General features: G+C 44.1%; 1 protein-coding gene across 2 annotated transcripts; it reads right to left on the bottom strand.

Moving 5' to 3' along the window:
* Positions 1–2,329: 2,329 nt before the first annotated feature.
* LOC146868250 (keratin, type I cytoskeletal 12-like) lies at positions 2,330–19,598 on the bottom strand. Of its 2 annotated transcripts, XM_085609568.1 has the most exons (8): positions 18,908–19,598; positions 17,847–17,929; positions 15,109–15,265; positions 12,136–12,297; positions 10,634–10,759; positions 8,367–8,584; positions 7,237–7,286; positions 2,330–2,749 (listed from the first exon to the last, which is right to left on the bottom strand). In XM_085609568.1, exons 1-8 carry the CDS (start codon positions 19,535–19,537, stop codon positions 2,646–2,648), a joined length of 1,530 nt encoding a protein of 509 aa, XP_085465694.1. In that variant the 5' UTR covers positions 19,538–19,598; the 3' UTR covers positions 2,330–2,645. The 2 variants fall into 2 exon arrangements, with proteins under 2 accessions (XP_085465694.1, XP_085465696.1); XM_085609570.1 differs by lacking the exon at positions 7,237–7,286.
* Between the last annotated feature and the right edge of the window lie 1,986 nt (positions 19,599–21,584).

Genomic DNA, 21,584 nt, shown 5'->3' with positions numbered 1-21,584 from the left:
GACTTTTCTTCGTTTATATATTTTTCTACTTGTTAGCTATACCTTAGCACTGTAAAGTTATTGCAAGATATCTTTATAAAACACTGAAATAAAAAAAAATAATTGAATGAGTATAAGAAACAATTACAAGAGAAGGTATTAATAATGTTAGGTTGGTATAAAGAATTTGCTACTGTGTAAAGTCCCTACTGTGCCTTTCTCTAACACTGTTGTATCCCTTACTATTTCATATATACAAATCAAATTCCTATGGCCTTCTATTGTTAAGTGTTTTAGTTGAAAGCATCTATTCTAGTTACCCTGGAGGTCTGAGTGGCTAGACTATAAGAATGATTGCTTGTGATGCAGATTGTGTTACTTGTGAGATTACTTTGAAGGTGAAGACCCACATCCGGCATTGCTTAGTCAGTAGGAGTTGCTTCATTCCTGTTTTTCAAGGTGTGAATAGATATGAATAATCTAGGTTGTGGTGGCTGGAGGAGGAGGTATAATTATTGCTTAGTTTAGGTGCTATATTTGACAATATTGACCTTAGTGCTCTCTTTTTATTCAACACAGGAGTTTCCAGTGTGAGATTTTCTTTGCCTGTAATATTGTTTTTCAGGAGTGTTGTGATGTAGTAGCAACCATTTTCCCACAGATTGGAGCTGGTAAGATTGTTTAGGGTGCTGAGCTGTCATACTAGACTCCGAACAATAAAAAAGAGTGCCATTGAGACGGCTGCTAATATCTTTTATTATTAATTCATTTTGAGATGTGCACCACATATGTGTTTTTTAAAATAATTAGTATCATATAATGATTCACAAAGGGCCTGATGATACCTTTACACCAGACAGAAATATTAACTGTTGTATCTTAGGAGGAACTTGCAGAATGTACACAGCATCCCATAGTGCATCCACCCCAATATCACCTGTCACTCACTCATGTCCACAACCTAGTCTAGAAGTCAGACCCTGCCACACAACCACTACCAGGCGACGCTCTTCTAGTTGTACTTTTTTTTTTATTGCAGATGATTTTGTCTTTTGCAATGACCTCTTTGCTTCACAACCTCCTGCCTATGGAGTCATCCCCTACCTTCATTGAGTAAGGAGCCTAGTCATCTGCTGTTAGTCCACATGGCTAGCACTTTTAGATTCTTTGAAGCACATCCCACTTCTGACACCAATCACGTCTCTGCAGCAGTGCAGCCAGGCAATTTAACAAGATAAACACTCAGGACTGAAATCAGTAAGTTTAAGGGGCTATTTAGGAACTCTACTACAAAGCACAAATAACTGCTTTGTGACATATTCAGTTTAGCATTATTTCAACCGGGTTCTCTCTATTCTGTAATCAGCTACACCCTGCCACCTCTTGCAACTTAACTGTGTGTCTCCCAGTGCAGCTCTTTGCGGGCCCCACACCATAAATTGCTGCTATTGTGCCATCATTAACACCTGTCAGCAGTCACACAAAAGGACAGTGTCAACAGGCGTGATAAAGTGTAGTTTAGACTTCAGGCAAAATGACATGACATTGCTTTGAACCTGATGACATCACATAGAATGGATATGAAAGTGATATGTAGATTGTTTAAAATGGTCACGCATGTATACAAAAAGCAAGTCATGGGGAACCTTTTGCGGGGTTTCATTGTTTCTCCCTCTGAAGATCTTCAGTGTGAATGCCATCGAATGCCTGTATTTGAGCTTCTTGTTTTGTGCGGTATGGCCTTTTGAATAAACATTGGCAAAGCCAGTAGGTTTGGCGCTTATAGTCGAATGGTGTTTAAAACAATAACAAAATGCCTGCTGGGTTTGCAAAATGCAAAATAACTGAAAAAAATATTGCTTTGGTATACAGTACATGGATGAGACAAAGAATTAAATGTATGTTGACTTTGTATATATTCCAGCTGTAAAATAGCCCCTCATGCATTCCAGTGGTGGCAGAAGGATACATCCAAACACCCAATAGAAAGACGGTGAGGCTGAAACACGACTGCGGGTTGATTCAAAATGTGATTGAAAATGTCTCAAGCCAATGGCTTCCTGAGTCTAAAAAGCCAATGCCGAAAGAAGAGTGAACCAAAGTCCCTCCAAGTACATTTATAATATACAATGTGCAGACCCATAAAAGAGAGATACAGTATTACTGTTGACCCCATAAATGTTGGAAATGCTGCTGGTACCTCAAGGAAGGATGTTACACTCCAGGCTCCCAGTTGGCTTGTTTCCACTCCATTTTGTGTTCTGTGTCCCTTTTACTATATCTTGACGAAAATGTGACCTATTTTTAAGTTCTAAGAATAACACGTGACATTAAGAAACAATTACACAAATTCTGCAAGAAAAATGTTTATTGTTGGACAACAGAAGAGAGTGTCATTCCAGATTCAAGAGGCAAAAAAGAAAGATTTAACAGACTATGCCTTCCCCAAGAATTAAAATCTAGTGTTTATGATTACATGTGGCTGCCCTCTGATATCCCATAAAATCTTTGATTCCAGATGAAACCACATCATCCTGAAAGGTCACTGGTCAGCCAGAGAAGAGTAGTCGGATCCTTGCACTAGTGATTCTCTGTTCTCCGGGGTTATTTCCCATCGTGGTGATGTTCGCTGGGGGCGGTCGTGCACCATGTCTCGTGAGTGTGCCTCAGTGCAGCTTCTGTTCCACCACGTTTTGTTTAGTGGATGAAACCAGTTTGCCATCGACCCTCTCTTCAACATAGGTTATCAACCTCTTCGTTCTAGATGAATCTACAAGACAAGATGGTCGAAGGATGTTACTCAATGGTGGCCCTTGTGATGCTCACGCCTTTTATTAATAAATCATACAAAACGAGGAAAGCTTTTGTCATGTCAAAATCGAAATAGCTGGCTGGCAAATTGAGAGTTTTTGCAACGTGAATGGGCTCCATGAAGCAAACTGAACAGGGGGTGAGACATGGGAATATCTCAACTCAAGAATGTATGACTTCCTAGCTGATACACCTTCACTTGATGCCAGCATCTGACATCCGACCTCTTTGTCCCAAGTAACGTCTAACCCTTCATCCCTCTTCCCTGCATGGTGTACCACCCTCTATTATTCCATTTTGGCTTTCTGTTTCGCTGTTTCACTCCAACTGCCTCATCTACTACTCTGTTTTACCCCTTGGTAGATATGATGGTTTTCCGTGTTGCTATTTTATTGGTACTTCAGCTGTACCTGTTTCAATGCACATATAGTGCTCCTTTTCTTTATTATCATATCATTGATACTATATCATTGCCTTTCTTATTATCCGGATATATTTATATCCTACCTAAATGTTGCCCCTTTCTTTCTATGCAAAGCGCTTTGCCATCTCTATGGGAATGCTGTTCCGATATAAAAAAAAAAGAGAACAAATGAATGAAATAAATAAATAGATTTGTTTGTGTTTCTAGGTTTCATACTTTTAGAAGGTGTTTCTATAAGGCTAATTGTTGACAATGCCTGATTTGTACCTTTGGTTGCAAGTAGTGGGCACTAACACTAATTTAGGGACTGGAAAATAGTTTTTAATTATTAAACAGCAAGAGCGAGAGAAAGACAGAAAAGGGAGCAAGAAGGAGGTAGAGAAAGACAGGAAGAGGGAAACCCATGAGAGAGTAAGATATGGAAATGAACTTGTCAGACTGAGATATACAGGCAGAAAGCGTAGATTAGTGAAAGAAAGAGGCAGCAGGTGGAATAAGAAACAGGCACACATGTTATTCAGCTGCCCTACCATTCGGCACCTCCAGTGGTTGCCTCGTAAGAAAAACTTTGGACTCTGACATTTTTGTTTTGTTTACAAATTAACCAACAAATATATTTGCCGACACCAGCTCTGCTGAAATTAATCATGTATACTCTTTAATCGAGCTAAAGTCCTGCGATAGATGCTTTGGAGGCCTCCACATTTGATTTGTATGGGTAGAAATCTCTAGTAAGGACTCTTTGACCCGTCTGATATTCCTGGAGACTTTTCCCCGATGCCTAGAGCTGTTAGGGCGTGCCGGAAAATACCAGTTAAGCGAGGGGGGAACAAAAAGGCAAAGAGAATCCAACTACCACCTAAAAGTATAATCGGGGGGGAGGAAACCCAAGAATTAGAGGGCCATGCTCAGTTGAATTCTGAGCAATTTAATTTGTTGGTTAGTCTTATTGATGCTAAGCTTGATAAGATCATTTTACCGTTGGTGGCCAAATTAGATCAGATTTCGGCTGAATTCACTAGATTGGGCCACCTTCTGGATACCTATACTGTTCGTATGGGTACTCCAACGACCACCGACTTAAGCCACACTATAAGGAAAGAGGTAGTAATTTCATCTGCGCTGGGGACCAAGGCTAACCAATTAGTCGTACCATCTGGCGAGGGGATTAGGGTTAACCAACCAGTTGTATCAGTCCAACTGCACTCTGAGAGTCAAGAGTATCAGGCTACCTCAGTAGCTGAAAGCAATGATGGTTGGACTGAGGTAAAGAGAAAGGATTCTGTTAACCTTCCGCCAGATTGTGCCCCTTACGTGGTGGTTTTAACTAACGTGCCACGGGTTGATTCATTTATGCCTCAGTCCCAGTATGAATCCCATGACTCATTGAAAAATAAAACTGTTGCCTGGCTGCACAAGCAATGTGGATTTCCTACGGCCCTTTCAAATGATATATTAACCACAAGAAGGGTCAATTGGTTTGGTAATTCTAGAAAGATCTGTAATGGCACCTGTGTTATTGTTAATTTTAAATATCCTCAACACGTCGCCACAGTCTTGCTTAGATCAGCCTCCCTTCCACTTACTGATAATGGTGTTTGTGTACGCCCGCTTGGCTTTTTTTATAGCCATCTCATTAATATTCCCCCTAATGACTATAACTCTTCCTGGCTACCCCCGACAATCCAGCAGCGGGGTTTAACCATTCCTTTGCATAATCGTTTTAACGCCCTTAACAGTTTGGATTCTAATGACTGACTTAACCCGGAGAGCCCGATTCCCTTGGATAAGGATATGTATAAGCGGGGTACCGAAACTATTAATGTCAACTTAGTTACGGAGTCAACCAAGGTGGAGGTTTATCCTGATAATGATTGTAGGGGGCCAGTCAATGAAAACCAAAGGGAAGGAAATTATCCAACTGCTTTTATTACATCAGTTAGGGCTAATGCAAGGGGTAATGGAATAATCATAGCCAGTTGGAATGTTGCTGGGTTAAAATCAAAAGGGATTGTTTTGGGCTGGCAGAATTTCATCAATTCCCTTGATATCGCATGTTTTCAGTAAGGGTGGGCGTAGTGGGCGTAGTGGGGCTACGTGAAGCAGCACGTAGTGTGCCCAAATCTACGCACACTACGTGCTTCGCGTAGCCCCACTACGCGCCACCCGGCTCCCGCCCGCCCTCCTTTTAAATCAAACCCCCGCATTTACAATAAATACAAAATTAAAGAAACTTACCTGAAGCGCAGCGTCTCCGGGGCTCCCTCTTCCATTCCCAACTTCTTCTGACAAATGCGCAAGCGCGAACGCCCGCGCATGCGCATTTCTTGCGAGAAATGCGCATGCGCGGGCGTCCGCGCATGCGCATTTGTCAGAAGAAGTTGGAAAGGAGAATGTACCCCCAAATTTAGCGTGAAAAGAGGTATTAGACAGGGCTGCGTATTGGCCCCCCTTCTTTTTATCTTATTTATTAACGGAATCGACGCAATTTTAAAAACAACCCAAGCAGATGCCCCACGGATTAGAGGTTCTACTGTGCCAGTGTTGTTCTACGCTGATGACGCTGTCCTACTTTCTAGAACTCCATTAGGACTGCAGCGTCTGATTGATGGATTCTCTTCCTTTATTAAGGACAGGAGGTTGACCATTAACAAGAAGAAAACGTATATTATTATTTACGGGGCCAAAAGTAAAAAGAAAAGTAAACCTGCTAATTTTTCCTTTTTTATAGATAAGGATAAGGTGCTTCAGGTGGATACCTTTTGCTACCTTGGTATTACCTTCTCCAAAGACAGAAAATGGCTCAACGAATTTAAAAATATCCATATCAAAATGGCCAAAAATGCTCATGGTGTTTTTAGATTTGCTGCGAAGATCGGGGATCGACGCACCAGGGATATGCTCAAGATCTACCAAGCTAGGTGTGTTAGTATTGCCCTGTATGGGACTGGCGTTTGGGGTTATTTTCCTGCCCATTTCTTGCAGTTCGCGGGAAATGCCTTTTTTTAAAAACTTTTGTCATTACCGCCCACCGCTTGCACTGATCTCACCCATCGAGAGCTTGATATCAATTTTCTTACCGATCAACTATCCTTGAGGCCACTTATGATTTGGTGTTCTATCTGGCTCCAAGAAGAAAAAACTTTTAATAGATCGGTCATTGAGGACTGCCTCTCGTTGGATAAATTTTTGAATAGACCCTGGTTAAGATATGTCGTCAGTTGTTTTTCTGAGATTTTTAACTTAAACATCTTGGTGGACCCTAACGCAGCATCTTTAATAACGAAACAAGAGTTGAAAACAAACTTTCTGGCATTTCCCGCTAGGAAACGGGCCATTGCTAACGGTTCTCTGTCTACTGTTCTGTTTTACAATAAGCATAACCTTGTTGAAGGTTTACCTACTTATTTAGTATGGGTAACGAGGCCATCCCATAAGTTTGTGCTGACTAGACTCAGGTTTGGTATCGTCCATCATTTAGTGGCACTGCCAACATTAAAGAAATATCCGCAGGGGCCCTGTATGTGTGATGGCGTTTCCAAACAGAGCACTGTGCACTTTCTCCTTATCTGCAAACTGTATACGAATTTTCGTATTGCCTATTTAAAACCTATGTTTTGTAAATATGGTACACGTACAGTTAACCAAGCCATGAGTTTAGTTTTTAACTTACAATACGTCGATATCTGTTTTTTTACTGCTATGTTTTTAACTCAATCTATCAAGGCCAGGAAAACTATGTGCTTTTAAATTTATTATTATTACATTTGTCATTTGTAGCTTTTGAATTGCAATCTGTTATATCTGTAATATTGAAATGTATTCTTATTTTATTATTGTTGTGCTTTTATGGTCATTTTATATGCACCGAATAAAGCTTCATGAATTGAATTGAATTGACTCTTTGACTCCCAACTCCAGTATACATGGCAGTGGCTTGTTTTGTGGTGGACTCATTATACTAAAAGACACAAATCCATGGACCCTAGACCAAATCAATTTTGTGCCAATCAAACACTTACCTTTGCCGGAGCTTGCGGAGGACGTTGCCTTGGTTGTTGTTGATGACACTCTGCAGGAAAAGAAATAAAAGAATCCAGTGGTTTCAGGTCATTTCCTGTCCAAAAGTGGCATATGACTTACTGCACTACCGATGCCATCCATTCAATCTCTCCCCTTTCTCCTTCTATATTGTGTGTGTGTATGTGTTATAGTGTCCATTTGGAAGGAAGACGACGATCTCAGGAATCACATCATGACCATGACCAAAAGTGGTCTTCACCATCAAAGTTCTCGGTATACCTCATCAAAGAGCCTTAAGGGACATTACTGGAAAAAGCCCTGTCAAACTCAGCCATGTTGCTCGGTACCCTACTATGTATCTCAGTTGCATTAGATCAGAATATTTAGGATTGTGTTGGTAATGGGGGACAAACAAACTGTGGCCACTGCATTATCTTTCCTTTCTAAAAAATCCATGAGGGGTCATTGTTTGACTTATAACTTATGATCTGTGTAAGAGACCCATGTGGCCATAACGCAGACTGCAGATCCACTCCAGTACATATGTATCACTGTACTAGCACTAGCCAATAGATGATCCTGCTCTTTGGCTAGCTATCTTTTCATTTGTTGTAGACCCAAAATCTTGAATGACTCTTTAGAGGGAGAGGAAAGATCAAAAAAAGGGATCATCAGAGAGTAAAAGAGGGGAAAATGTAGCAGGAATAGAGGGAATGAGGAAGGAGTCCAGTTGGAGTGGTCATTCTCAAAATACAAATATGACATTGAAAATACCCATAGTACTTTTCGTGTAGCAGGTCTGCACTATCCCTATACAATCTAACTGGTGCAGACCGACAAGAGACTTACAGTCTAACTTAGTTTTGGGTAATTGTGGAAAATCTACTGATTTGTGGTGGAAATACTAAATCTGGACAATAGTCCGCTAACAGAATTTCCTTCACCATACGGATCAAATCATGTGAGCATCATATGGTGGAGGAATGTTGTGGCTTCTACTGAGGATTAGTGACCTCAACAAAGAGGATTAACCTTCTCAACCAACATCACCATCTAACTCATGACTTGCAACCTCCTGTATGGCCATCTTCCTTTAGCTCTCTTTGGTCTTTAGCACTGAAGACCTTACCCTCCCTCTCCATCCAGTAAGCGCCGGTAGGTCTGGATCTCCATCTCCAGCCGGCTCTTGATGTCCAAGAGCTGATTGTAATCAGCGCTCTGGCTCTCCATGTCCATGCGGATCTGGTTGAGTTGCTCCTCAAGGCTGCTGATAGTGGTCTGGATCAGTGCCAGCTGCGAGCAGTACCGCCCCTCTGTCTCTGCCAGTGTTTCTTCAAGGGATCTTCTCTGGGGTGAGATCAAATATAAAATGTTTAGGAGCAAGTAACAGGAGCGTCACAATTGAGTCCTTATTGGTCATGAAGAGGCCAGCTCATGCTATTTTGGCACATTAGGTGAACCGTACAGGTGAGCTGGGCATCTGGTTTCCCCCACCTCTTTTTGCCAGTGGTGTAGCAAAAAAAACATGCATAACTTTGCTAACTTGTACATTTTGCCTTAGAACTTTGTGAAGGTTGCAAGGTATAAAACGTTGCAAGTTCTCACAAACCCAGTCAGAATGCTAGCTGAGACAAACCTGGGGAGTTCAGGGAGACCTGAGCCGTCGGAATCTGTTAGCCACCTGTATCCTTTCAGTGGCCCTGGAACAAAAGAGTAGCCGGAAATCGAGCCCACCCACTCCCAAAACCATCCTCTAATGACACCAAGCAAGCAAAGCAATAAAACCCAACGCTCCTTAAAATTTCCTTCAAACCCTTCATCCTCCGCCCATCCATCTACCCTTTTATCTATTCCCCCTTCCATCTATACATCCGTCCTGCTGTCCATCTCTTCACCTTTACAACCACCCACCCGTCCTCATCCAAACATACTTCTTATTATTCACCCATCGTCCCACCCATCCTTTCATTTTTTTACTTATATTATTGTATCCATCCTTCCAGATTCGCATCCGCCCATTCACTCTTGTTCACCTGTCCATTCTTCCATTCTCCCTTTTACTTGATGATCCTTTCCCTCCAAATCTTCTCCATTAATCTAGCCATCCTTTCACTCTTCATTCCCTTCATTTTGTTCACCCATATGTCCTTTCTTTCACTTTTCCTTCTTTGCCTTTACATTTCCTTCCTTGCTGTCACCGTTCCTTCCTCCTCCCATTCTTACTTTGCCCTTTCTATCTATCCATAATTTTTCTCTCACCCTTACTTTTTCTTTCTCATCTTTCCCTCTCATCCTCATTGTTTTCCAATAGTCCCTCTCCCAATGTGTTTCACTAATCCCCATCATTCCACCTTCTTTGTTTCTGTCACTGTGCATTTGAGCCCACACCCCTGTTGGCATGGTTTTACCTAGACGTCTTATTAGCATTTGTCTGCAAGCTTGTAGGCAGAAGGGGCTAATGAGCAGCTAATTGCAGTTTCTGTAGGACCCAGTTCACCAGCCCTCTGGGCCCAGTGGCAGCCCCCGCTTACGCTTCTGAAGCCCCTGTTGTGTGAACCAGCCCTCTGGGCCTAGTGGAAGCCCCCACTTACACTGGTGAAGCCCCTGGCATGTGAACCAACTCTCTGGCCCAGTGACAGCCCCCGCTTACGCTGCTGGAGTCCCTGGTGTGTGAACCAGCCCTCAGGGCCAAGTGGAAGCCCCTGCTTACGCTGCTGGAACCCCTGGATTGTGAACCAACCCTCTGGCCCAGTGGCAGCCCCTGCTTACGCTGCTGGAGTCCCTGGCGTGTGAACCAGCCCTCTTGGCCCAGTGGCAGCACCGCTTATGCTGCTGGAGCGCCTGGCATGTGAATCAACCCTCTGGCCCAGTGGCAGCCCCAGCTTACGCTGCTGGAGCCCCTGGCGTGTGAACCAACCCTCTGGCCCAGTGGCAGCCTCCGCTTACGCTGCTGGAGCCCCTGGCATGTTAACCAACCCTCTGGCCCAGTGGCAGCCCCCGCTTACGCTGCTGGAGCCCCTGGCGTGTGAACCAGCCCTCTTGGCTCAGTGGCAGCACCGCTTACGCTGCTGGAGCCCTGGAGTGTGAACCAGCCCACTGGCCCAGTGGCAGCCCCCGGTTACGCTGCTGGAGCCCCTGGCGTGTGAACCAGCCCTCTTGGCCCAGTGGCAGCACCGCTTACGCTGCTGGAGCCCTGGAGTGTGAACCATCCCACTGGCCCAGTGGCAGCCCCCGCTTACGCTGCTGGAGCCCCTGGTGTGAGAACCAACCCTCTGCCCAGTGGCAGCCCCAGCTTATGCTGCTGGAGCCCCTGGTGTGAGAACCAACCCTCTGGCCCAGTGGCAGCCCCCGCTTATGCTGCTGGAGCCTCTAGCGTGTGAACCAGCTCTTTCATACCATGGCAAGGGCCGACTGCAGCTCGATCTCCAAGCTCTGCATTGACCGCCTCAGTTCGCTAAGCTCAGACTTGGTGGACTGCACTTGTTCCACCCCTGTGGCGAGCTCCTTCTTTAGTTGTTTGCTCTACAAGAACAGAAAGGGATGAAAAACACAACGATCATTTGCTGGGTCCTCCCATGATTTGATCAGCAGCAATCCCACCGACTGGTGGACACCCACCTCAAGAACCTGCTCAGCAGACTCCTGCATGGGCGCCCAGCCCAACGATGCACCCAGAAGACATCTTGGTTCTCGCTAAACTCAAACATGCAACTAACAAGCATTGTTCTGTGTTGTTGTGTATAAGGTTGCCAGCATGCTGTAGTGTATACCATTGGTTCGGTGCTGCAGTGCATCGTTCTGGGATCTCTCAATTATCTGAGTCACGGTGGGATTGTATTCATGAGTATTGGCACTGTGTTGTCTGTTGATGAGTTACTCTGTAACTGAGAGCATATGCCACATAGATTTGCTGTTTAGTTAGTATAAGTCTGTTAATTCCATTGAACTGCATTGTTTTTAATTTATTTACCCTCACAGTTCTGTTGGATGAGTTTTGAGATGGTTTATTTAGAGTCTCCTGGTGATTCTGTGAGGTTTTTTAGGGCTGGAATGTGATATTGCTGTGGTAATGCCTAGCCAGCAAGCTGTATGGCTTTGGTGCACAGTTACATTATCCTTCATTGTGCATTGGTGGTAACGTGAGGAATGGATGTGCTGCTCAGGCAGCAAAGCTTTGCTAACTAAATTGCTTTGGGGCCCTGTTTAGAACATGAGTGAGTTGTGAGGCCTCAGCCACAGCCTCAAGGCCCTACGATATGAACAGGATTGAACGAGGCCTCATGACTAGGGCAGGGGACCTTATGACAGAACTAGGTGGCATCTTGACAGGACCAGGAGACCTCATGACAAGACCAGGAAACCTTATGATGTGGCTAGGAGGTCTCATGACGGGGCCGAAAGGCTTCATGACGTGGCCGGGTGGCCTCCTTACTGGGCTTGGAGGACTCATGACTGAGCCAAGTAGCCTCATAACTGAGTCGAGAGGCCTCAGGATGTGGATGGGAGGCATCTTGATAGAACCTGGAGCCCTGATGACAGAGCCAGAGGGCTAGACGACAGGGCAGGGAGGCATCATAACTGAGCCAAGCGGCCTCATGGCATGACCGAGAGGTCTCAGAAAAAGACCTCGCTGTGAGGCATCTCGACAGGGCCATGGGGTCGCTCAAACTCGTACTTTAGGTGCTGAGAGTCTCTGGGCCATTGCACAGACATGCACTCTCAGCTAGAAAGTAGTCAGTGCTGTTGGGAACCCAGATGATCTCTCCATGACATGTCTCAGCAGTGCCAGATATATGATATATGATGTCCCTAAAGTGTTACCTTGGATGTTGGAATATGTCATGGATTAGTGCCAGATATTGCTGGTATCTTCTTGATAGCCGACCACCATCGCTCACCTGCTCCTGGAAATTTGCATCTGCTTTTTCGCGGTTCCTATTAGCGACCTCCTCATACTGCCTCCTCATGTCATCCAGAATCTTGAGGAGGTTGATACCCGGTGCCGCGTTCATCTCCACAGTCAATTCTCCGGCGCTTCCACCAGCGAGAGCCTTCATCTCCTGGGCAGGGGGAAAAGACAACAAACCGGTTATAAATACCTAATGGCTGAGCACTGTCAGCTTCATTCACTGTAAAGGAGCTCTATTTGGACTTAGAAATGTCACTGCATGGCAGCTCTTGCTAAGTGTAGACCTTTGACTGTAAAGGAGCTCTCCATAGGAGCAGAACATTAATTGCACAGGAACTCTTACGAAGAGTAGAGCTTTGCCGAATTTTCACTGTATAGGAACTAACCAGAGCGACAATCTTGCACTGAGTTTGGAACTCTCACTGCACTCGAGAATTGCTATGTACATGAACCATGATTGCAAAGGAGCTCTTTTGAGTGTAACCCTTTCATTGAGCATAGAACTTTCCCTACAAAAGAACTCTCACTAAGTGTGATACTTTCACTTCAGAGGAGCTGCCAACGAGTGTACACGTTTCACTGCGGAGGTAGTACATATCATTTCCACTGCTAAGGAGGATTTACTACTGGAAGGAATCTCACTGTAAATGAACCATCATTGAAAAGGGGAACTCTCCCTAAGAGCAGAGTTAACGGCTAAGGCGCTCTCAATGACTGTAGAACTTTACCTGCACAGGGGAATCTCATCTTAAAGGATCCCTCGTTGAAAAAGATCTCTATGTGAGATTAGAACTGTCACTACACACCTAGCTACTTCCTGAGTTACCTTGGGCATTGGTGTCCTGAGGGGGGCACATACTGGAGCCACAGAGGAAACTGGCGGTCATCTACAGCTGATAATCATGAAGTTTGTGTGTGTATATATATATATATATATATATATATATATATATATATATAATATATATATATATATATATATTTATTTTTATTTATTTATTTGCTCTACATTTATCATACACATATCAATTCAATTTAACCCCTTCGATGCTTGTGACGGAGCGGTTCCGTCATGCGCGACGGTCGCGCTGTGCGCATGACGGAACCGCTCCGTCACGGCCCCGCCCGCGCACGGAACCTTCAGCACGGCGCGGAAATCCGCGCCGCGCTGAAGGGGTTAAATTATTATTTAGCATAAAATGTTTTACTCAATTCTTTTGAGTTAAACTTTTTTTTACTTTTCACCTTTACTTTTTCACAGTGAGACTCCACTGTAAGGGTGGAGGTCTCCCCATCATAAAGTGTAGGGACATTGAAAAGAAATGGTTATATATTATAATAAATTAGTAAAAATATTTGCATGTGAAATATTGATGTTAATTAATATATGTTTATTTTGAATGTAGAACAAATAAAGAAAATGTGCCAATGTTATTACCCTAATTTTGAATTAAATCTTTAAAGAATTTAAAAATATTAAATTACATAAAAATCGTTCTTCGGAAGTGTAAATTAAAAATAAATTCCTACCTAAAATAAACAAATATTTTGTATTATGCATTCATTATTATTAAAAGTGCTTCACATAATTAATTAAAAGTACATCAATAATATTTAAATAAAAGTTATTGGTACATTATTGTTCACATTCTAAAAGGACATTAAAATATTTTATAATTGAATAGTAAATATTTTTTATTTTTATATATTTTAAATTAAACTATATATCTTTATATTTCTAACTATTTGAAATATTTTTTTAAACATTATTTCCTATGGAGTTTTATTTTGAGTTCATAACTCCATTATTTTCTATGGGATGGGCTGCAGTACTAGTGGTTTGTCATGTGTGGCACAGGACTTATTACTTTTTCTATTTCGGCAGAAGTAACTTATACTCATAAATGTGACCCCCATCTCCTTTGTCAAGGGAGCGGTAACGTGTAAGTCTATGCTTTCGAGTAACTTTACACTCAGATTTAATGAATATGGAAAGTAGTAAAGTCACTCAAAAGTGTAGGAGCAAATTGCACATGTAAATTACTACTCACAAGTCTAATTTATATGTGTGATTTCCCCCGAAGGTCAATTAATCATTTTTAGCAGTTTAGCAGACTTTGACTTAGACATTACCAAGGTCTGTGGAAGAGGTACTGGTCTTCGGAGTATCTCCCTTTCTCTTCCTCACCCCACATTCTTCTGCAGTCTCTCAGTTAGATGCTTTTCTGAAACACTCCATGTGCACTTCTCACACCTCTTCTGTTTCTTTTTCAGCGCCTACTTTTCACTCTCTGCTAAGCATACTTCCTTGCATCTCATTCACTTCGCCAAGCCCACCCTTCTGCCCGTCCACACACAACACCCACTCACCTGTAATTATTTAACTTTTAGACTATTGATGTTTAGACAGCTGTGTACCTTCACACACATTTCCATGGAATCACACCTTCAGTTGGTACACCTGGCCATTGCTCTGTGTGCTCTTTGGATGATAAGCAGGTATTGTCAACCCGTTTCTCACCCATTGACTGACACTGTAAAAAAGTTGCACAACCTTCAGCCTGAACTCACAGCCCTCAAAAGTGTCCTGTTATTAACACCCACCCACAACCTTAACTCACTCTTTTTACAGTACACAATATACATAGGTGATACAACAGAAAGACCACATCCTAGAAAAAGCAGATACTCTTAGGGAATAAACAAGTAAGTAAAACGTGAAGTGTAAACCGGAACAGCATCGCTGCTTCCTTGCTGAGAGGGAAGTGCCTGTCGTCTCCAGCTGCGGTTGTCTCCCATTGGTGGACACAAGGGCTGAGGGGAGCAGGACTCTTTAAGATTGGCCACCTGCATTACCCAATCAAAAGCACTAACTCTGGGCACTTTGTGTTAGAACCACACACGTGAATTACACCTTGCCTAGATTAGGTATGGCAGGCTATGTGTATCGTTCATACGGTACCTCTTCGTGGTTCTTCTTCAGGTAGGCCAATTCCTCACTTAGGGTTTCGATCTGGACCTCTAGGTCAGACTTGGACAAGGTCAGCTCATCCAGGACACGGCGTAGTCCATTGATGTCAGCCTCCACGCTCTGGCGTAGTAGAAGCTCGTTCTCATACCTAGAGCGTAAACGTGGAGTCATAGATTAAAAGAAAGCATCCATCCATCTTTCTTTCCTTCCTTTCTCCCTCCCCCTTCCTTCCATCTTTCCTTTCGGCAAAAGGGAGATGGGAAATAAGCCACATTTATATAGTCCACCACGGGTGGCACAGGATCTTCCATCAGCCTACCAGTGGGCACCATGAGAGAAACCACTGTGGGGAGAACTCTTCTGTCCATGGAAATTCCAAGACCTTCTAAAGGTAAATGTACACACACATGAGATCACATTGTCATTTTTATCACACATCTAGGGTGTTCCACTGCATTTTGCTGAGATTCAGCCTTTATGTTGGTCAATCATAGGCGGGTAACACCATTCACAATCTAACTTCTCAGTCACTACAGAGAGGCAAACCAGCACTATCAGAATCATTTTCAAAATCCTGTACCGAACTATTGGCTTCGCCAATGTTTGTTGGAAGTGGCATGCATGAAGACCTATGCGCTGACATGGACGATAATCTAAGAAATGTCTATTAAACAAAACCCATTTCGAAGAGAATGCGTGGGTAGATGGAAGGCGGAAAAAAGTTGGGATATATGGTTGGGAAAAATTTGGGATATAGCGTAACCACTTGACTAGTATTTTAGTGATCAAACCAGTATTTTAGTGGCAAGTTTGATGAAAAGATGATGAGGAAAATCATTAAAATCTCGTGTTTTTCCCCTTCCATATATAAACTGCAAGCAAAAAGTGCAAGATGAAAACACGTCAAAAGCTGTTATTCCAGTAGCAGCTTCTGGCCCTACCGGAATCCCAAAACACACACAATTCAACCTTTCTCTGAGAAAGGCGGCAACCCTGGTGGGAGAGCAAGAAAACACATGCACTCCCTTGGAGGGCTGAATAGCAAAAAATATGAAGCATTGGCAAAGCCAATATGTCTGTTTTTAATGCTTTAAAGACGTATTTTCTCCATAGAATGCCTATAGGAGGTAAAGAATTAACTGTGACAGACAGAGTGATGTACTCTTCAGATGCAATATAGTCCCTCCTGCATTTCAATGGCAACATTTCCTGGCAGGTGGAAAGATACACCAAACAGCCCTTAGGTGAGAGGGTATTAGGTGAAAGAATACTAATCCTCCATGTGGAGCCAAAGAGTACCCTATGTGTAGTTTAAAGAATTGGTAACAACATGCCTTTGAGACACCACACTGTCAATTCAGACCTAAAAAACAATTCAAATGTCCCCTGACAAGTAAACAATGGAAGGATGCAACTCAACCAATCAGAATACGGTGAGACGGGTGTGCTACTGAGCAGAAAAAACAGAAGAACAGGAAGGAGAATCATCACATTTTCAACTGAGACCTAACAAAGGAGTGGGGGGGGGCTATAGTAACCAACCATTCCTATGACGCTCACTGCCACGGACGGTCTCATTGGTTGACTACCATTTGGAATCCACGCATTGCACCTTCTCAGAACTTGAAACCCTGACATTTATGGGGCGGGACTATAGGCAGTGACGAGTTGGAGAAAACCGCCTGCGATCACGAAGGGTGAAATGTATCTGACTTTGCGGGTGATGTATACGTTTTACCTACCCAAAGTTGTGGCTAGTCTCACTTGTTCTTTTTCTGCATAGTTGGTTCTTGTCTGGGCTTTGCTATCTCCATGTTGAGGGGTAGTGAGTTTGGTTAGTAAAGTTTTTAATGTTCTGGGAAAAGAAGACCTAAGTTCAAATATTGGCCTCTTGGCCGGAGTGATGTGACCTTGGAAACTCACTTTATACTCCCTAGTCTCTCTTAACAAACAGCCACCCGCTCCCCGCGCAGCTCCTTGCATGGGTGGGGACAGGCAAATTCAGCACCCCTTTTCTTTTCGGAAAGCATTAAAAGAATGTTTATTCTACTAAGCACCTGGTTCAATCTCTAGCTAGCGCTTAGTTGACCCTTAATAGTAATAGCGCTATATACATTACAATTCAATGCGATGTAACCAGTAGGAGAGGTTAGAGTAAAAGCTCTCCCTTGTAGCAGTGCCCCTCACGTTCTATAGAGTTTGTGTAGGGTACCGGGTCATTACACTGTGTACCCACGGATCCGTTGTATCCCTCAGTGTAACAGTAAAGAGCGCTGCTCTTGCCCCAGGCTAAGAAACCTCTTGAAAAGGTCTGCATTTTTTCTAATTTGACAAATTTATGTTTTCAATGCCTTTCAGAAGCACACAACTAAGCTTTTTCACGTGCACGTGTTGGTCAACATCTCATAAATGTAAATAAAAATGGTACATAATTTCTTTCCTAAAGGAGCAATTTCCCGCACAAATAAATGAGACGCTACTACACAGCACACGTCTCTTTTTCTTTACATTGCAAATATTCACACATTTCAGACACAAGTGATAAAACGATATGCTCAGAATCACACATGCTGTCAGCTGCTGAGGCTGAAATTAAAATGGAGGTAGTACATATCATCCATCTATCCATTCATTGAATTCATCTCCCCTTCATTCATTGGTCTATCTGTTCAGAGCGCCCGACGTGCCTATTTTCTGCATGCCATGGCCCGAACATCTGTGTCACTCACTTGAGTTTGAAGTCGTCTGCGGCCAGCCTGGCATTGTCAATTTGCAGGACCACCTTGGCGTTGTCAACCGTGGCGCTCATGATCTGGGAAAGAAGTTTCGAGAACTTAGAACAGGTTTTAGGGGCACTCGGACAGAATCAAGGAATTGGTCACTGCCTGCTGGTATTTTGAATCTGCCAAATGCTAGTGGGCACACCGGGCGTCAGAATGTTTCCCTTATCATTGAGACCTTTGAAGAGACCACTAAGCATGGTTATTGGTGACGCCTAGAGGAGCCTTTTGGAAACAGAAGCGCTTTACTGGTGAGCTTTGAGCACATTGTGGAGGTTGGGTCAGTTAGTGGTACCTGTGGACTCAAACACCTGTGAAAAATGGAGCTTATTTTCCCCACGATCCCTTTATTGTTGCTGAAGCTGTTCCTGTGCTTCAAATGTGAAAGGCCAGCCCTGACCTGAAGCACACACATGAGGCAAGCCCACGGTGACGTGTGTACCTCATCTTTTTCAGCTACCCAAAGACTTCAGCAATACCTAGAACCACAGTCCGGCGTCCACGTGCAGCATATTCATTCTTATAAGGAAGAATTTCTCTCAGAGGTCTTCATTCTTCCCTCTTTTACTAAATGAGTTCCCAAAGTAGCTTCACTCAGTGGAGTAAAGCTCGCACAAACAGACCCAGATTTTGATTTTACTCCCACTATAACATAAGTTGTATTTGTAAAGAGCACTTTCAGCCGTAGGTATCTTGGTGCTGAGCAACAGATCTTTATCGTTACCCATCTCAATGGCACTCATTTTATCGACCTCAGACTGAGTGGACCTTCTGGGATTTGATCCTGTGACCAAGAGGTCAAAGACAGGCCCTTCAGTGGACGAATTAGTCCACTGAGCCACTAGACTCGGCTATGCCCATGTCTTTTTCCTGATCTCAGGGGCATTGTTTTCAGAGGCCTGCCTGTCTGGCTGCTGCACTGCTATGAGGCCTGCCTCTTTCAGCCTAGCGGCACCTACCATCCCTGCTGGGTGTGTGGTTGCAGACAGATGCACCCTGTTAATTCTCACCTTGTGCTGCAGGTCTTCGATGGTGACGTAGTACTTGCTGTAATCACGGGTACCCACACCCGGGGTTCGATGCTTGTCGTACCACTCACGGATCTTGCGTTCCAACTCAGTGTTGGCTTCCTCCAGGGCCCTCACTTTGTCCAGGTAGGAGGCCAGGCGGTCATTGAGGTTCTGCATGGTCTGCTTCTCAGTGCCGCCAGAGAGAAGACCCTCGCTTAGCCCACCTCCAAAGCCACCTCCACCAAAACCTACGGCTCCACTGCCAGCAAAGCCTCCGCCACTGCCTCCATAGCCACCGCCACCGCTACCGCCTCCAAAGCCACCACCGCCTCCATAGCCACCTTGACCTCCAATTCCAAAGCCAACGCCATAAACATTAGCAAACTCAGCACCATCATCGCTATAACCAAAGCTGCCGCTTTCCAAGCCTCCTCCAAAGCCAGAGTCGTAGCCCCCACCGAAGCCACCCCCACCAGCACCCCCACCGAAGCCACCACCGCCAGCACCCCCACTGAAGCCACCCCCGCCAGCACCCCCATATTGGTAGGACTTCACTGATTTTCGGACAGAGAGACTGCTGCCCCCAAGGCTGGGGGCACCTACAGATCGAGCAGCACTGAAGGTACTCATCGCGGCCAAGCAAAACCGAAGTGAGTGACCCTTGGGAAGGTAGCAAGAGCAGGAAATCAGCAACCCAGCATGGTGCAACCACCCTTATATACAGAATCCTCTGTGTGCTCCAGCCCAAACTGCTACCTCCTTTTTCCTTAACAAGCAGTTTTCGTGCCAGCTCGGCATACCAGCTCCAAATTAAGTAATTTATGGAATTCATAAGTGTTCATTTCTGTGAAATATGATGCCCTGAGGGTGCCGTATTCTGGGAATAGCGCTAAATGGGTGGGGTGGAACTAATCATCCATTAAATGTTTGGAGAATCTTTTGATTATTATACATGTACACAGGCAAGATTCCTTCTACCTTCCTTCTACCTTCCCTCCCTTCCCTATAGTCTTCTCAAAGGGCGGGAAGGCGGGGGTGGGACTAGTCTTGCACCAGCAAACACTTGCCCAAGGGAGCGACTAATGTGATTTTTGGCAGATGTGCCAGAGATGTCTCACCAGCGCCTCATGCTCAGATCAGTCTCCTTTTGCAATAGACCTTGGCTCAGCTCTCTGGGGTTTATTCATAGAGGAGACAAGGCTCATGGGAGGTGTGTGAAGTCAGATGCATTACACTCACAGCCACTGGACCACACTTCCAGAAGAAGTCTACAATCAATCAATCAATCAATCATATCATTTGTAAAGCGCACTACTTACCCGTGAGGGTCTCAAGGCGCTGGGGGTGGGGAATGCTGCTACTGCTCGAAAAGCCAGGTCTTGAGGAGTCTTCTGAAGGTCAGCAGGACTTGGGTCTGCCGTAGGTGGGTGGGGAGGGTGTTCCAGGTCTTGGCGGTGAGGTGGGAGAAAGATCTGCCGCCGGAGGTCGCTCTTCGAATGCGGGGGACTGTGGCGAGGGCGAGGCCGGCGGAGCGGAGCGGGCGGGTGGGGGTGTAGAAGCTGAGTTGTCTGTTGAGGTACGCTGGCCCGGTGATGAGTACAGGCCCCAGCTAGGCCCGCAGAATACAAGGGTTCGCTCTCCTGTAACAAAAGCTAGAAGGAAGTTGGCACGGAAACTGCAAATACAAAGACAAAGTTTATTAACCCTTAAGGGTGGTCCTACAACCTACACAACACTCTTCAGTATTGCATAGAGTAGCACAAAGAACTTGCGTACACAGTCCCCTTTTATACACAACAGAGGGGCTCATAAGTGGGTGGATACAACATGAGGCAAAAAGCATTACCTTTTATGGACATTTTCGATACAGAATCAATATGTGGGCGGAGTAAGCAATTTCCTGAGCCCGCGAAAACATGGTCAAGCAAGGACTAACTGATAACAGATGTGGTCAAGTCTGGGCATGCGCCAAACGGACAAAGGAGCTATTTATAGACTGTTACTAGGCAGATTACAAGAGCAACTAACACGAAGATAGGACTCTTCTCGTGCAGAGCACGTGGAGACACGACAATACAAAATGGAGTCCAGACATTAGTCAACATAAGAAGAGAAACTTGTTCTAAGGAAGGGGAATTCATGTCTTTAGTGAATGCTTAATCAGATCGCTGTTTTAGTTTTCAACAGACAAACCTTTCAGCATTTACTGAAGACATTCAGCTTATTAGGATAATCATCATATATGTCAATTTTCATCATCTCTTCCACCTCTTTGGTTAAATGTTTCTGATAGGTAACACTGGCAATAGTTTTCTTATCAGGAATACAAAATGACACACATAGAGAACAGAGTAAAGGACCACACTGGACACAGATGCAGCAGGAAAACAGAATTGCCACAATAATGCAGAGACCAGTTAAAACCTTCCATCCCCATGCAGTGATCAATGCCCAAAACCATCCAGAAAAGGTCCAAGTGCCATTTTCTGTATGAATCTCAGCTGCGATTTTATGCAATTTATTAATAGCATTATAAACTGATGGCGTATGGTCAGGAATAAACACACAACAACTACTTCCGATAATTTTACATGCTCCACCTCTATCAGCTAACATAACATCTAATACCATACGATTCTGCAATGCAACAATTCTAGTAATTTGTAATTCTTCCGTA

The sequence above is a fragment of the Triturus cristatus genome, chromosome 1_2, assembly GCF_964204655.1.
Source record: "Triturus cristatus chromosome 1_2, aTriCri1.1, whole genome shotgun sequence".
NCBI lineage: Eukaryota > Metazoa > Chordata > Amphibia > Caudata > Salamandridae > Triturus > Triturus cristatus.
Note: the sequence above shows the minus strand (reverse complement) of the source record. Positions and strands in the feature narration are given on the sequence as shown.